Raw genomic sequence first — 18,402 nt, forward strand, 5'->3', positions numbered from 1 at the left:
TCCACAAGCAAGCTAACCCTTCTTTCACATTTTGACTGTTATTTTTGAACCTGAACAACACTCTGCGGCCTTTTGGCTAAGATTGCACATACATATAACACCTTAAATATTGTTTTGACCTTTTGAACATTACTAAATCTGAGAAGAATTGTTACTCATTATTAAGGAAACTATTTTCTTTTCTGTAATTGTGGAATCCTGTAAATTTCCAGTCCACCATTTTGGTTTCTGTTTGTCGTTATTATTTGTAGTGATCTTTTACTCACAAGAAATATGTTAGGCAACCAATTTACTATGTTGTTGTGCAAGTGTGGTGTTCATGCTAGCCTTCAAAGGTTACATTGCTGTCTACTGGGAATGGAAAAGAATTTCTGTTGAAAGTGGCATTGCATAATTATGCCTCATTAGGAGTACATCGGCAGGATGTGCGTCTATGTTTGAAGTGAGAATGTTTGAATGTTTCAGTGGTATTTTGTTTGGAACGTGAAGAAGGCATTCAGACCTTTAGTGCAGGGCTCCTGGCCTATAGGCCTCCCTCACGGACTAGGGAAACCCGTAAGACGTAGGGATTGTGCGCTTAAAGACTCAAAGAATTGTTGAGACAGTGCTTGGCTTATATGAGGCACCAGCTCTCTGCAGACCTTTACATCCCAAAGCTGTCTTTGTAGCAGAAATTTAGGAAGGAGATGAAGACATGTTGCTGACAAAGTACTGGATGCAGTGCATGGCAGGTCACAGCTGTGAGGCTGCCAACCTGCTTTTGGTAACAATGGGCGTAGGTGGGACTTTATAGAGGATTGTGGGGGTTGAAGGTTCAATTAGACTTTGCAGTCAGTGAGAACTTGTCAAATCCATTTGGTGGACCTGTTATGGGTGCATGTGGATTGGACCCCGATATTAACTTATAAACACATCTGTGCATAACTACCTACTGAGAGAGAAAACGCACCCATTCCTTCCCTCCATCGCCAACAATTGTCGCATGTTCCTATTGAGAGAAAAAATACACACACACCTTCCTTACCTCCATCGTAAAAATTGTCGAATGTATGATGTTAAAATGCATGCTTTTACCCCGCATGCCGTTGCAATGCAATTTTTTTTTACCCCAATTTGCTTTTGTGGTCGCATTGGATATTGGACTAGTATTTACTGTTCCAACTCCAGTCTGTGCAACAGTAGGGAAGGTGTTGGGGTTAAATCCAACACCTTAATCCCCCTACAGCAAGCCATTTTCATTGTAATGACATGCGGGATAAAAGCATGCGTTGTAACGCATGTGGTGTAACAGTTGTTTCCCAAAATTGTCGCATGTTCCTACCATTTAGGAAAACATTTATGCCAAATGCACATGTTTACTCTGCGCTATATTGTCAAGGACTGGACACTATAATGGCCTCTCAAGTTTCCTTATTGATTGCACACGTAACCATGGTGCTACCCTCCATTCAGAAAGCTGTCAAAGTTCTTCTTAACACCTTCCGTGCTCATGATGAGCTCAGCTCGGCATGAGGCACGGTGGCGGTGTGCTCATGACGAGCTGGGCTCGCCATGACTCGCGCGGCGCTCACACGCAGGGATAATTCCCCCGCTGTGCTGAGCGTTCCACGAAAACGGGCGTGATCATGACGTGCTCAGCTCGTCATGATCACAGCGCCACTGTGCAGCGTGACGAGCCGAGCTCGTCACACGAGCACTATGGCGCTGCGGGGGAATTAGCCCTGCGGCCAAGGGGACAAAAACCACAAAGACATAAAACCTCCTTGGCAATCTTGGTGTTCTCAATTGAAGACAATGGAATATACTAGGATTGAAAGGCAAGGCAATACACTGAACCAAGGTGGAGGAAGAACCAGCCATGTGATCTTCAGAACAAGAGAATCCAATTTTGAATACAGATGCAGAAAAATAGGACCAATAGCGGGGACAAAAGGCTTATGAAGTGGATGATGACTGCAATGAAAAATAAAGGAAAAAAATGCATTGCAGTGATTCCATCTCAAGACAGAGGGCCTGATTTAATAGGATATAATGGGATTTATATTTTGGTGGACGGATATCAGTCACCATTAAATCGGGCACAGGACCATCTTTATAGATTGTCCATGCAGGACATACATAGCAGCAAAAAAGATTGGCATCATCTTGCAAACGGAAGTTCAGGAAACAAAAGTGGAAAGATTACCTTTTTGGAAAGGCATAGATTTAGGTCTCTTACTAGGTCCTGCCCTTTGGAAATTTATGATCGACCCCTTCTATGGTGGAACGTCTGGGAGCTGATACCTATGTCTGCCAGGGATACCAGGTTCAAAAGCCTCTTCCAAACTAAGCCCCTTCTTGACATAAATGTTTAAAAAAGCCTAAGTCAGGCCCTTTGTCCGTCTGACCATCTGTTTCTGGTCATTACCAATTTACCCTTCCCATACTAGAAAACCCTGATTGTGCTACTGGGGATAAAAGGTTTCCAAGAAAGAAACTTGTATTGTAGGGTATACCATTTTCCAAAATGAAAACAGTCTAAGCAGTGCAAAGTGATGTAAGGGAACAAGCAAGAGAACAAGCAAGATTATCCCAGTTAACCTTTTATGCTATGTAGTCATCCATCCTTTTTAAAAAATCCATTATTCCCAGGCGTCTTTGAAAGGTATTCATTGTAGGGACATACATTACTTAAAATATAGCATCTCTCGCTATTAGATATTAGGCACTCGGCCATGTGAACTCAAGGCAAACTCATAGGTGATGTACCTAATGTATACAAATGGCTATTTACAGTGTGTCTGGCTACTATCTTCTATTGTGTTACTGCAGGGTTTTAAGCTGCACTCCATAAAGCCACCATGAAGGAAATAGATTCATTATTTTTCCAGGCACTAGTGGTTGGTATAAATGTATACTGTAGTCTACATGTGGCATTTAACATTTACGTCAAAGGTACACTTTTACACTAACTTACTCTTGCCCTAATGAAGTTAAATAACCCAATCAGGGGTAGTCCATTTCCCCAATAGTTTTAGAGTAAAACTACCTGGCTAAATCAAATAAAAAAAGTCGGGCTCTACTCAAAAAGATGCACTTTATCAAAACTAAGAAAACATGTTTACTTCTGATGGGTACATCTGCCTATGGATTCCTCACCTTTTGAATTATTCCCAATATGTGGCATTCCACTGAAACTTTTCTCCTTGGCTTTCCCACATCAATGATGAAATCACAATGGAGCAGCTCCGCACGTGACTTCACTTGACGTCATTTGATCCATAAGAAGACCTTGTTGGCGTGCTGTCGTCAGTTCCCTTTTTTCCACGTCGTTGACGCTTAATGTTTTTTTCCTGGGCTTTTCATTTCCGGGAGTTTCTTTGTTACTTTTGCTGTGACTTTGTAGCCGTTGAAGATGACTACTCCAAAGAAGTTGAGATTCAAGCCATGCAGAGAATGTGGGGCCAGATGTCCATCACTGACCCTCATGAAGACTGTTTGTGGTGCCTGTCAGTACATGCACTTCGTGTAAGCGGATGAATCCAAAGGCTGTTAAGGAAAGGGAGTCCACATTGTTCATGGCCAAAGCCAAAAAGCAGAAGAGGGGTCGCAGGAGGTTTCGGAGCTGATCGAAATTGCCAACGCCTCATACTTAGAGGTCATCCAAGAAGCACAAGAAGAAGCGGCGCCATGGTTCTCGGCGTCGTTCTTCCAAGGACGCGACTCTGAAGTCGATGACTCAGAATCCTAGGCGTCATTTCTGGGATGAGATCTCTCCGACTCCTTCACTAGGGGTGACTCCAGTCCCGTGTCTGGTACAGAAGGCTGTGCCTCCTCCGGCTCTGTGGAATGTTACGCCTCCTACAACGCCGAGGTTGGCTACTCCAGGTCCAAGATCGCCAACCCCACAACCAGAGCCAAACTTGGTGCCTCCATGGACAGCTCCAGAGCCTGTTTTACTGGATCCGGCTTAACCTGCATTCCTGACTCCAGGATTGGATCTATTGCATTTTTTAAATGCTGTGTTCAGCATGTTTTTCGAGGGCTGCAAATCCTACTGGTGCGAATGCTGACCCTATGGGTCAGTTAACTCATGCTGTGGGAGGATTGCCCCCTCATTTTCCCCACGTCCCGTTCATGCCCTTTATGACTGTGGCTCCAAGGGAGTTGGCCGCTTCTGATGCTGAGGGCATCGACGCTGTTGCAGTCTCCAGAGGATTGAATTCCTTTGGATGGTTCTTCTCTGGCGCCATCTGGATCCTAGCCGGCGCTGGTTTGACCTCTGCCATCTTCGACCCCTTTTCCTTTGGCTCCCCCTTTGACACCAGTTCCGAAGTCACCAGCGCCGCTTCTGGTGCCGATGATGCAGATTCCGATGATATCTCGGAGAGGCTGAAAGGCTGTTGGGGGAGAGGAATATCAGGATGAGCATGGAAGGTCTGAAGGAGAGGCAGTGGAGCCTGACCCTGATTTTGAGGGTTTGCAAGAGGTTAGTGGCCTGGAGACCTCCACTGAGTGGGAGTGGACATCACCTAAGGGCCTGCCACCTCCTGTGGTTACCACATACCATGCTGTAATTCAAAAGGCTGTGGACCTTTTGGAGTTGCCTCTTCCCACAGCAGAGTTGAAATCCAACATTCTCACAGAGGTTCTTCATTTGTTTACTTCTGCGTCGGAACCATTGCTGCCCTTCAGTGAGGCGTTACCAGATCCCATTTTGGATGTTTGTAGAAACCAATGTCCACCCTTCAGTTTCCAGGACAGTGGCTAGAAGATACAAGGTGGCTTCTGGGGATCTGGTGTTTCTGTCCTCACATCCTTCACCGGAAAGCTTGGTGGTCCAGCCTTCATGCTCTTCTAAGCTGTCAGCAGGCCTGCTGATAGGGAGTCAAAACATATGGAGCAGTCGCCAATAAAGTTTTTTCATCGGGGAGTGTGACCCTGAAATCCACGAATGCCACGTGTCTCTTGGGTCGTTACACCCATGCCCTCATGGATTGAGCCAAATATGTTGTACCGAAGTTGCCCACGAGGTCCAGGGGAAGTTTTCTGAAATGTTGTTGGATGCTCAGGCTGCTGCCCGCCAGGTAATCCAATTTGGACTGGACACAATGGACTCTGGGGCCAGAGCAATGGGATCATCTGCGGCGACGAGAAGGCATGCCTAGTTGCGAGTTTCAGACTACGGTGCTGGACTTACCTTTTGATGGGTTCCGCTTGTTTGGGGCTAGCGCTGATTCTGCGCTGCAGCAGGTTAAGGATAGCAAGGATATTGCAAGGTCTTTAGGGCTTTGGACACAGCCAGGAATTTTGGATAGTTACGCAGGTTTCGTGGCTTTGCAAAACACATGTCCTTTCGTGGCAGATAGCAACCACAGCAGCAACAGCAGGCAAATCCCTTGTACAGGTCCTACAGGGGAAAGGGCAGAGGTGTCTGCGGTGTTCTGTCTGACAATAGGTCTCCTCTTCGGCCTCTCCACTCGTTATTGTAGGGAAGCAGCTCTAGCTCCGCCATCTTAGAGCATGCTTGTCTCGTGGTAGGACGGGCGGCACATTTTCTACCTCATTGGAGGTCTGTCACTGCAGACCTCTGGGTTTTAAACATTGTAGAAAATTAGTATGCTCTACCCTTCCAGGAGTTTCCCCCTCCTTTCCCTCCCCATCAGGTCATTTGCTGAGCAGAACATCTTCTGCTTCTCCTGCAGGAGGTTCTGTCGTTGCTTCAAAAAGGTGCAATCAAGATAGTTCCAGAGCAGGAAAGAGGTCATGGATGCTACTCTCAGTACTTCCTGGTCCCTAAAAAGGACAGTCATTAACGACCTATCCTCTACCTCAGAATTTTGAATTTTTACAACAAACAGGAGAAATTCAAAATGTTGACCCTAGCTCAGGTTCTTCTTGAGCTGGAGAATGAAGACTGGATGGTGTCGATCGATTTGCAGGATGCCTATTTTCTCATTCCCGTCCTGAAGTCGCATTGAATGTACCTCCGGTTTACGGTGGGGTCTCAACATTATCAGTTTGTGGTCCTTCCATTCGGTCTTACTTCCGTGCCTCTGATCTTCACAACGGTTATGGTGGTGGTGGCTGCACATCTCAGAAGGTTGGGGTTCCTGTGTTTCCCTATCTGGACGACTGGCTGCTCAAAGTAAAGTCGCCAGAGATAGTACTGCATCATTTGCAGCTGTTGTTCATGTTGGGTTTTTTGATAAATGTACCCAAATCTCAACTGGTACCCTCTCAGCGTAACCTGTTCATAGGGGCTGTACTGGACACTACTGTGAGTCATTCCTTCCCGCCTCCACAGTCGATTCAAGACATTCAGGCCATGTTTACACTTTTTCAGAATGGAGCAGCTGTTCCAGTCCTGAAGGTCTTGCGCCTGCTAGTTCTGTTTGCTTCCTGCATATTGTTGGACAACCGTGCATGCTGGCATATGAGGGCCATTTCTACACAACGGAGATCTCGAGGAATTGGTCAAAATCTCCAGGGACACAGCAATGGATTTGCAATGGTGGGGTATTCCAAGCAACCTGTCTCAAGGAAAGTTGTTTCACCCTCCTTTGACGGTGGCCACAGGGATAATGGATGCTTCCAACCTTGGGTGGGGAGCTCATTGGGGGATTTGGAGGTTAAGTGCCTTTGGTCTCCAGAAGAAAGATTGTTTCACATCAGTCTTTTGGAACTGTGGGCAATTAGTTTGGCTCTCAAGGCCTGCCTTCCTTCCTTCCCTTCGCTGTCAGTTGGTTCAGGTCTTATTAGACAACACTACTGCGATGTGGTACATAAACAAATAGGGAGGAGTAGAGTCCTATCTTCTCTGCAAAGAGACTCTTTGTCTCAGGCCGTATGCTCAGGACCATCTGATTTGTGTAATTGCAAATCATCTGGCCGGAGAGCTGAATGTGCGTGCGGACAGTCTCAGTCTGCAATATTCAGCTGATCACGAGTAACGTCTCCATCCGTAGGTGGTTCTTCACATTTTTAGGATGTGAGTGTTTCCTCGGTTGGACTGGTTTGTACTCACGAGAACACGCACTGCCCGTCATTGTGCAGTCTCCCATTTCCGACGCAGGGAGCGCTGGGGACAAGTTTCAGTTAGATTGGGTCTCAAAGCTTCTTTGCACGTTTTCCCCCATACCCTTGATTCTTTGAGTTCTGAGGAAGATTCCCCTAGACCGGGCCCAAGTTATACTGATCACCCCAGATTGGCTGCAATGGGGATGGTACATAGATCTCCTTTACTTCTCATTTGTCCCTCCGCACCATTTCGATCTCCATCTCCCTCCGCTCCATCTACCTCCTCTTGCAATCACAGGGCAGGTTCTACACCTCCAGAGCCTGCACCTTCATGCCTGGATATTGAATGGGGCAACCTGAGTTATTTCTCTATCCCACCTGATGTGATGAATGTTATTTTATCAGCCAGAAGACACCCCATCAAATCTGTCTATTCTGCTAGGTGGGCTAGATTTGTGAAATGGTATGGAGAGAGGTCAATTGATCACCTGAAAGCAAATTTATCTGATGTTCTGAGTTTTTCTCTAGCCTTGGTGCTACACGGCTGTGCAGTAGCAACTGTTAAGGGCTACTAATCTGCCTTGTCGGCTTTTCTTTGTTTGCCAAATCAACCCTCGTTGTTTAAGTCTCCCATAGTTATGAGATTCATTAAGTGTCTCACTAATAGGTTTCCTCTCACTCCTTTTATTATGCCTCAGTGGGATTTGAATTTGGTTCTCACATTTTTGATGGGTTCACCCTTTGAACCTCTGCATTGTTGTCCCATAAGGTTTCTAGTTTTTAAAACTATATTTTTAGTTGACATCACATCTGCTAGGAGGGTGAACGAGTTGCAAGCTCTTAGTACCAAGCCTCCTTTTACATTTTTTCATGCTGATAAGATGGTTCTTAGGACCAGAGCAGCTTTTCTGCCTAAGGTGGTCGTCACTCCTTTTCACTTGGGGCAGTCCATCACCTTATCCACTTTCTACCCTCACCCTTCTAATGAGGAGGAGAGACTTCATTGCCTGGATCCCAAGAGGGCAGTGAGCTTCTACTTGGACAGAAACGAGGTCTTCAGGCTGGATGATCAGCTCTTTGTATGTATGTGCACAAGATAAAGGGCAAAGCTGTCCACATAAGAACTCTGTCTAGGTGGATAATCATGTGCATCAAGATCTGCTACGCCTTGGCCGAGAAGGAGCCTCCTGAAGGTATTCGTGCTCATTCTAAAAGAGCTAAATCTTCTCCTTCGGCTTTCACTAGAGGTGCCCCTGTGGTTGATATCTGTCAAGCATCAACTTGGGCCTCCCTCCACACTTTTGCAAAGCACTATTGTTTGTGTTTGGAAGTGAGGAGAGAGAGCCATTTTGCTCGTTCTGTTACAGGAATTTTTGGTATAGGCAGGCAAGCACCCTCCGACGAGTGCGGGACTGCTCAGGGATTCAATTTAAAAGGTGAGAAATCCACAGACCGATGTATCCATCAGAAGAACAAGTTACTTGCCTTCATTAACGTTTTTTTCTGGTGGATACAGTATCCGTCTGTGGATTCCTCACTGACTCACCTGCTACCCGTTGCCTGTCTGCTTATATCAAAATAATAATCAATGTGTATTTTTTGCGATTTATTTCTTGAATCATGAGATAGTTGGCATTGGGAAATGTCTATCAAGAGAATTTCCAGGTTTGGGTGTGTTTGTATACTGTGTATACTTGGGAAAATGTTGTCTGTTCACTTGTTCGCCTCGAAGGCATGGAAAAAATTGGGCATGCAGACGAGGTCTTCTTATGGTTGCGATGACAGCACACGGAGTTGCGTGCAGAGCCGTTTCATTGTGATATCCTCGTCGACGTAGGGGAGCTGAGTAGAAGTGTTTCTGTGGAATGCTGCGTATTGGGATAATTCAGAAGGTGAGGAATCCACAGACAAATACTTTATCCACCAGAAAAAGCGTTGCTGAAAGTAAGTAACTTGTTCTTATTTGATTACCCAGACCGACCACATTAGCAGGGAAAGTAAAAGGCTTCTTCAATGAGGCTCTGTGCATCAGCACCAAAAAAGATACTGAAGAGCCAGGATGGGGGAACTGCTGCATGGCATAACTCTCCCTCCAGACTGGGCCTAAGTCTGGGAAGGCCACAGGAATGGCTTGCTGCTCGACCTCCGGAGAGAAGGGAGAGCTGTGTGCCTGTGAAAAGGAGCTGTAATTAACTGATATGCAGAAGAGATCCATGGCCCACTGACAGGAAGTGGGACTGCCCAAAAGTCACAAGGCAGCCTGTGACTGACCAGATGACATCTAGGAAAACAAAAGCTGCTCCATTTGCTTCAGGCATTGAGAAGGGTCAGACTGCATCATCACTGACCCTTTTGACCCATCCTGTTCTCATGGGCACCTGTAGCTCTTACTTTGAATGTGTTTAAATCAACCTTCTGATTGCTGTTGATGCAATGATATAGGTATTAAAACCTGCTGTCATGGGCCCCTTTATCTGAGCAACTGGCCGCTGGACTATCTGGTGCCCAGCGTGAGTGCATCTGACCCTTGGGTGTCTCTGTCGCCAGAAAACCTTGACTGATATCAGTCATTCTTGGGATTCAAGTACCTAGCACCCAAGCTGGCACATTTATCAGCCACTCGCTTTACTTTTGTGGTGTTGTAGGGGAACTGGACTCTGTATACCAATGACCTAACATCAGTGACCAGACACTGGGTTTCCCCCCATAAACCCCAAGGGTACCCTGGAATCACATTAAGAAAAAACGGTCAACAAATGTGGGATGCTGTTTGGGTGATAGATTATTGGGTCAGAAAGGAGTTTGCATTTCTTAAATGCTTAAAGAATGGTTACCTTGAATCTCTGCAACTGACTCCGACGTATCAATTATAAATATTGTAATCCTCTGCATGGCACTTAGTCCATTGGGTACGTTTGTGCTGTAAAGTTATTCAGGTCGCAGCGAAGCTTCCCTCATTGTTTAACATAAGCTACAGGGCTCAGTGTTATTTGGATTTGTAGTGATTTGTAGTGGAGAAGTGTGGCTCAAGTGGTTGGAGCGGCAGACCCTGATGCAGTTCAATTCCCTGCCTCGGCGGGGGGGGGGGGGGGGCTCAAATTTCCCCGGACCTGACAATTCTTGCCTCGGTGCCTATTCCAATCATGGAGTCCCACTCTAACTCTGGGCAATAGCTTGCTTAATCTCCACAAGGGCCCCTCGCGGCGGGATGCCTGGCTTTCACCTTGGGGATGCCCAGAAATGGGTTATCTCGCAGGGGAATACCAGGACGGGTTCCCTAAGCAAGCACCGGGAAACCCACTGCGGGTAGCTGTGCGCTATACAAGCTCAAATACATTTACATTTACATTTAAACACTTTTGGGGCTGGTTCTCAAACACAGAAAGCACTAGACACATATCCTAATGTTTGATGTGACCTATTTTACTTGGGTGTTTTTCTGTTTTCTAAAGTAAAGAACTGACTGGACAATCCAGTTATTCACTTGTGTTGCATTGAGTCTTAGATTCTAACAACACACCACCTTCTGGAGTTGACTGTAATGTCTTGAATCCACTACAGTGAAAGTGTCAAGAGCTAATGTAAGTACTTTGTCATTTAATTTCAGTGCAATTGTATTGAGGGCAAATTACATCAGTAATAGATGACAATACCATGAACAATTACTGCCCATTAACTCCTGACTGCCCTGACACCCCAGAAAAAGGCTTCATATAGCAGGTTTTGTTTAAAGTATTTCTGACTTTTTCCCAATTCACACATTGCACTTTTTAGGTCTCGGCTAGCGTGGTTGCGCACATGCACAGCTCGCTCGGCGAGATTTAATGATTTAGAGTAATTTCTGTAAAGGGATTTAAGCCCCGCTCCTCTTTTCCATTGGTTGGCGTCACCGTTTGTGCTAAACGGTGGCCATCCATTGGAAAAGAGCTTTTTGTGATATATACTTTTATCTTTTGAGACAGCCCACTTGGACGGGCTTGTCTGCCTTCCGTGCATCGTGAAAGCTTTCTTATCTTCATGAGGCCATGTGTTAAAAAAACATGGCCCCATAAAGACAAGAGATCGGCTGCAGCGCAGGGATCAGTGTGTGTCGCGTATATCAGTGTTGTGTTAAGAACCTTTCAGCTCCCGGAGAAACCTGGGCTCTCAACACTGATCCAAGGCTCTTGGTTGAGAAGTCGATTCTTGTAAATAAGGCTTTCTTTACTTTTTTTAATCCCCAAGGCAGTAGTTTAGAGATGCCGGCTCACGCAGCCACAAATCACACATGTAAACAAACACCACCCCCTGAGAGCGCGCCGGTTACTACAGCCCCAGGGTGGGAGCTCGGTGCACAGTGCACAGCTACAGACGGTGCCCGGGTTAGAGGTAAACACTCCACACAGCGGTGGCCATTTCCTGCACTGGATGGTGCAAACACCCCGGCGCAGGGGACGCATCCTTAGGATTTCTTCCGATTTAGTTTGCTCGCCTCTTCTAGAAGGGTGTAGATGTTGGGGTTTGAGGTAACAGGGGCTCTGCTGATATAGCTATGCTCACAGGAAGGCTTTACATTGTATTATGTAATGCCTAGTAAGCAGCTACGTATTTGTGCATAATTTGGTTGCACATTTTTATGGCTCTGTCTGTGTACATTATAATATCATAGGCGACCCCGTATTCTTTCATGTTTATGATCTTAGTTTCGCTTATGAGGTAAGCGCTCCAAAGCTTCCGGTGGCGCTGTACTGATCTGTATTTCGTCTGCACTTGTAAGCCCAGCTTGACCTATTGACCGCGGGCCCCACAATTACTTACAGCTTTCACTCTTCTGCTGTCAACATGTTCTTGGAGATAAGGGTCTCGCAGGGGGTAGTACTGTTTGTGGAAACGCTTCAGGGTGAGTTTTCAAGTACTTGGGAGCAGCTCAACGAAGCATAAAGGGGCTCCTGACATCATCATGCGTTCTTTATCTGCGCGGCACCAACATGTCCTTTTCACACTCTGGTGCAGCCTCTGTTCGTTGTCAAGTGACACATGTACAGATGTGTGTGTCTGTCTGCGCTTTGTTGAAAGGACAATATGAGAACAACAAGGACCCCCTGGGTAGTGGCTACAGCAGAGTCCTAGGGCAGGGTAGACAAAGTGTATGCAAAAAAATCCTAGGCAATCTAAACCAGTAGATAAACAAGTAACTAGACCCAAATGCAAAAGGAACAATCAGAGAAAATATAAGTAATTGTATAAAACAAACATGTTTTTAATACACATAATAAAAATCATATAGAGAACTGAGAGCGATCAGACTATATGACCAATCAATTAAAAAGATATACATACATTTAATACATAGTCATAACATATAGTGTAATTTTAAAAAACAACAAAAGACACCAAAAGTTACTAAAAGGGTGTCCAACACAGGGGTGACAAAAAGGTACTCGACGCACGTTTCGTCGAAAACGCCTTCTTCAGGAGCCACAAGTAACAATATAGGGAGACAGGAAAAAACACAGAGTTGATATCTTTGTATGAATTGCAGGTCAACGATGTACCGGAGTCGTTGTTGGGGGGTGCTGCCGTGCCGGAGGGCAAGTTGGAGCTTTGAATCTATACGCGGTCGGCCCGGCCGCGACGGCTTGCACCACCTTGTAAGAGGGGCCGCGGGACCAGAATACCACTGGGCCTCATATGGACCAACAACAGGGATTGAGAGCTGATGAACACTTTGGGGGCCCACCAAGGACCCTTGACAAGTCGAAATTCGTGCAACCATCTGGATGTTGTGGTGCGTAACTGCATTAATCCTGTGATGGTTGCACGAATTTCGACTTGTCAAGGGTCCTTGGTGGGCCCCCAAAGTGTTCATCAGCTCTCAATCCCTGTTGTTGGTCCATATGAGGCCCAGTGGTATTCTGGTCCCGTGGCCCCTCTTACAGGGTGGTGCAAGCCGTCGCGGCCGGGCTGACCGCGTATAGATTCAAAGCTCCAACTTGCCCTCCGGCACGGCAGCACCCCCCAACAACGACTCCGGGTACAAGCTTGCTGCTCACTTTGTCCTTTCAGTCCTCATGTCGACACTTTTTTGCCTGACGCGTTTCTGGGCATCCGCCCTCATCGGAGGCTTCGACGTATAATACACGCCCATGAATGTCTTGCACAGGTGAGTGAAACGCATTGCATTCTGGATGTTGTGGTGCGTAGCAGCAGCACTGATTTCCAGTTAAGCTTGATAAACTTCTCGTTTGATGTTTGATTTATGATATTAGACTAGTTATACATCTGTCTCTCTCGTTGTAATATACATTCAAGGTGGGGGGGGGGTGGGGGGGGGGGGGGGGGATGTTGCCTCCTTGACTCACTGTTCTGGGAAAAATTCTGCAGTTTATCACCAAGCCACTGTGTATTTCATATTCATTTAAAATCAGTTACATTTGGGGTGTTGCAATATGTATTAACAAGCCATCAACAGTAGGGAATTTGCTATCATGGCCTTACCAAGGCTGTTCAGTGTCAGTCAGTTTTAGGTCTGCCCTCATCGTCAGATGTCAACTTCAGCTCACTTGTGAATGTTTAATTTCCACACAGTTGCTTTGTACACTCTACTTACACTCTGACCAATACCAAGATGGAGTTGCATAGGATCATTTGATATCAGATACCAACTGCATGGTCGATTAGAAGGCAGGTTTTTCAAAATGAACTTTCTAAATAACTTGTGAATAAGTTGGGCTAATCTGAGATGTCCTCTGTGGAGGTGCAAGAACATAAACCAACTGGATTCCAAGCTCTATTTTCCACACAGTGCAATAAATAATTTTTGTTTATATCTCAATGCAGTCGCCAGAGGTATGTTCTTGGAGACACCGCAATGCAGATGATGGCCCGATCTAAGGTGTTCTTGAATGGCATGGGCGGACTTGGAGTGGAGATTGGTATGTTTTAACAAGCCTCTTTTGTCAGTTTTTGGGTGAGGGATGTTTGTGTATGCAGGCATTTTTTTTTAACTATTCCAGTAATGTATTTAAAAGTTCGTTTCAAATGACAAGGTCTCGTTAGCGTCCAGTTTTAAATGCTGGAAAGTTTCTTTGAATAAGGAATAGTTGATTCATTTACCTGCATAATTGCACTAATTTGCATTACTCCCTCCCTCACCCACCTACCACTACAAAATAAAAAGGAAATTCAGAACATCACATTCTTGCTTCCCTTCCGAGTTGTTGACTAAAACTAATCTCTATCACAATTAAGTCATATGTCTACATCACCTAAGAGGGGATTTATTAGACTTTTGGAATGTTTATGAATTTAGTTAAAGGAGCAAATAGGATCCGTGTTGTTCAAAATTATCAAAACATTATTCCCCATTAAAGAAGCTATTTAATCCTAAATTTCTTTTGAACATGGTCATTCAATACAAAAATATTGTCTGGTCTGTAAAATTGTTTGTTACTAAAGGGAGAAATAATTCTGAACCATTATTACTTCAAACCCTGAGTAATGTGAAGTTACAAGTATCAAATATTTAAAATGTATTCATTTTTTTTTTAACATAAGCTTTGGTTGTCAGTTTAATTTTCTACGGGTTGGTCATCTAATATATATATATATATATCTATATATCCTACTGGCGGTCGCCAGTAGGTAGTTATAGTTAGGATTATTTTGAATAGGGAAATCGCAACATTCTATTGTGAATAACTTTGGCGCCGGTTGAGGAATCTGCCTGAAAATTTCCTCAAATTTGCCTCGCGGCGCTCCGGTCCTTCCATGAAAGTTTGGGGGGATTCGTGAAGCGGGGGCCGAGAAAAAAGGGGCGTCCCAAAACGTGTTTTCCCCATGTTAATTTCCATAGGGCGGTCGACCTCACTTTTAGCCCGAACGGCTGAATGGATTTCCACCAAACTTGGGAAAATTGGAGGGACTGGTAGCCCAATGTGCCTTTGCTATGTCTCAAGATATGTGCTCCAGTGGATTTTGAGTAATGTAGGTAAAAAAAAATATATATATATATCTATAAGCGCGCCCCGGTACGCGCACCGGGGCCCTAACCAGCGCGCTACGCGAGTTCGCGCGCAGAAACCTGATTGGCTCTCGGGTGTCTGTCAACATTCCAAACAGTCCGGAGCGGTCGCCATCTTGTGTCTCGGTAGGATCGAGACACAAGAAGTGGCAAAAACAAAGGGAGAAATGACCAAAAGGGGGCAGAGTAGACCCCCCCTGACCCCCTAGGTTTGATGTGGCGGCCATAAAAGGGTCCCGCGGGGCAAAAAAAAGGTGTTTTTTTTCGATTTGCACGGGGGGAGCGCCCGGTACGCGCACGGGGAGCGTACCATGGGGGAAAAAGAATGACAGAGTTTTTAAAAAAATGTAGCCTTTTTTTATAAATTCGAGGTAGTTCTAAAAATAACTGTTTTTTTCTTCTTTTTGTTTTTATATTTTTTAAAATGTTTTTTTGAACATTTTGTACTTTTTTTGGCTTTTATGAACAATTTTATATTTTTTTGTTATTTTCATGGGGAGAAACAAAAAACAGGGAATTGTAAGCGGCTCAACTGGAGCAAAAAAAAATCAGGAAAAAATTGTTTTTTGGGGCAAAATATACAAGTGATCTTGTATTGCCCAAACTGGGGTTGTATGTTTGGGACCATCTCCCTTGTCTCTGGTCCCGATGGAGTGGGTTGCTTTCTTTTGGAGGTGCTGGGTGAAGATTCGGGAGGGTTTGTGGCCAGTTCTCGGACCTCTGCCGCAGCATAGTTGTTGTGATGCCTGCGCTGCATGTGGCGAATCATGGTGTTATTGCCAAATGAGTATTTCTTGTTAGGGTTCCCCCTTGAAAGTTCCCTGTTACAGATTAGGCAAGTCACCTTTGGCGCATTCACCTTTTTGAGGCCACTTGGGATGGAAAAAAACTCCCATACAATGTGCTGCTTTGGCCTATATGGGGTATTGTCTTCTGGCAAGAATGTCCTCCTCCCCTCCTCTTGCTCCTCCTCCTCCTCCTCTTCTTCACCTCCACCACTGTGGTGTTGTGATGGTCCTCTTGGTGGTGGTGGTGGCTGAGATGCTCCTGCTGCTACTGAAGCCATTTTTCATTCCAAAAAAGTACAGAGAGGTCTTTCAACAGGTCTTCTTCACTCAAAGTACAAAGTGAGAATGAGGAAAAAAGGTGGGCTTTCATCATTAGGAAAAAAAAACTGTCCTGAACCAATGAAAAGTGTTAATTTCAGGTCACATGACCAGGGCTTTCATCATTTGGAAACCAAAACTGTCCTGCACCAATAAAAAGTGTTATTTTTAGGTCACATGACCCGACGCGCTTACGCTACGCCCCCCCCGGGCGCGCCCAGGGGCGCATCGCGTAAGCGCGTCGGATGCTTACGTTGCGCGATTGTATGCGCTCGAGTGCTTCCAGGTGCGTTTACGCCGTGCGTATCACGCAGACGCGGCTACGCGATACGTCACGATTATGTTTTCGTTCGGGGCAAAAGCGCTAACGGGACGCTCACCGGTACGCGCCCTAGGGCGCGCCACAAGACTGCGCTTTCCGGTGCACTCACCGGGACGAGCACCGGGAGCGCTCCAGGGCAAAATTAAAAAAAAAAAACCATGAACAATATACATAAAAAAATAGTATTACATAAATATACATTATAGGATTCATTATAAAAAATATTACATTTCATAGCTATAGAAATTTGCTATTAAAAAACCTTTGAAATTCACTGAAAAAAACAAAGGTTTCACACCAGTTATAGTTGGGAATTAGCATTTAAAAAACCTATAAAATTCACTGAAAAAAACATAGGTTTCACACCAGTTATAGTTAGGAATTAGCATTTAAAAAACCTTTGAAATTCACAGAAAAAACCATAGGTTTCACAAAAGTTATAGTTAGGAATTAGCATTTAAAAAACCTATTAAATTCACTGAAAAACCCATAGGTTTAACACCAGTTATAGTTAGCTGGAAATTTTACTGACATACAACCATTGAAATTCCCACATTATAGTTAGTTGGACTCACTATAACTTGCGTGCCTGCAATGCACTGCTGATGACGTCACATATTACATCACTCATGACATGGTCAATGACATCACTCATGACATCACTGATAACACCATCTTTGTGACAGACTGACAGACCTCCTTTCAGTGTAATGTAACCCTTGAAACACATATTCAAAAATAGAAACTAACATTTTCAAAAAAATGGAGATACCCATACCAGTTACAACAACCAATTCAGTAATTCCACCATCTATATACACATCCACTCATTCAGCAACAGTTCTATATAGTCACTCATACATATACTCACTCATCATATGTAGTGATACACATATACATCCTGTTACACACCGACAGTCTTCCAAAAGTTACTCACTCACATACTCACACATGCAAATAAACTATTGAACATCCATTTATTTGCATATACAGCTATACACACACTAGCACATTACTTCTAAGGAAACTTACACATACTTACTCTCTTAAACAATCACTTATAGAAACACATACTTATTTAAACAGGAACTCTTTCAATCTCTCACTCTCACATATACTTACTTATATACATCAATACTCACATATACTAGATTAAAACATATGTAGTTACTCATAAAGACACTAGTGAGGCAGGCATTCAAACACTAACACACATATATACACACTCATCCACCCATACAGTCCTGCACATATGCTGTCTTCAAAACACATCCAAACAGTGAGTCAGTCACCAACCCATGCAGCCACTTATACACAAAGTGAAACACTGATACGTATATTTAAATATTTAAAAATGACTCCCTAATATATGTATTCACTAAGATACACTTAATAAGCCAGTTAACCAATCAATATTTTATTTAAAAAACATCAATTTACACACTTATTTAAACATTTATTCTTCCATCGACCTTTACAAATACATATATAAAACATATTTATTTTTCAGAAAGACACACATTCACTGGATGGTGTCATCAGTAATGTCATGAGTGATGTCACTCATGAGTGATGTAATATGTGACCTCATCAGCAGTGCATTGCAGGCGCGCAAGTTATAGTGAGTCCAACTAACTATAACGTGGGAATTTCAATGGTTTTATGTCAGTAACATTTCCAGCTAACTATAACTGGTGTGAAACCTATGGTTTTTTCTGTGAATTTAATAGGTTTTTTTAAATGTGAATTCCTAACCATAACTGGTGTGAAACCTATGTTTTTTTTAGTGAATATGTGTGTGTGTGTATATATATATGTATGTGTATGTATATGTATATGTATGTATGTATGTATGTATATATATATATATATATATATATATATATATATATATATTTTATTTCTTTACATTGATTTTCAATGATGTCAAATACAACAAAATTGAGTCATGTCATGGTACATCGTACATTGAT

At 44.1% G+C, this 18,402-nt stretch overlaps 1 protein-coding gene across 2 annotated transcripts in view; it reads left to right on the forward strand.

The window, feature by feature from the left end:
• The window catches only part of UBA6 (ubiquitin like modifier activating enzyme 6), a 1,035,692-nt gene that overhangs the window by 32,688 nt on the left and 984,602 nt on the right, over positions 1 to 18,402 (forward strand). For both annotated transcript variants that reach the window (XM_086961917.1, XM_086961916.1), the window contains exon 3: positions 13,819 to 13,913. In XM_086961917.1, the coding sequence (XP_086818043.1) occupies positions 13,819 to 13,913 (95 nt within the window). The remainder of the gene's footprint in view (positions 1 to 13,818; positions 13,914 to 18,402) is intronic.

The sequence above is a fragment of the Lissotriton vulgaris genome, chromosome 3_1, assembly GCF_964263255.1.
Source record: "Lissotriton vulgaris chromosome 3_1, aLisVul1.2, whole genome shotgun sequence".
NCBI lineage: Eukaryota > Metazoa > Chordata > Amphibia > Caudata > Salamandridae > Lissotriton > Lissotriton vulgaris.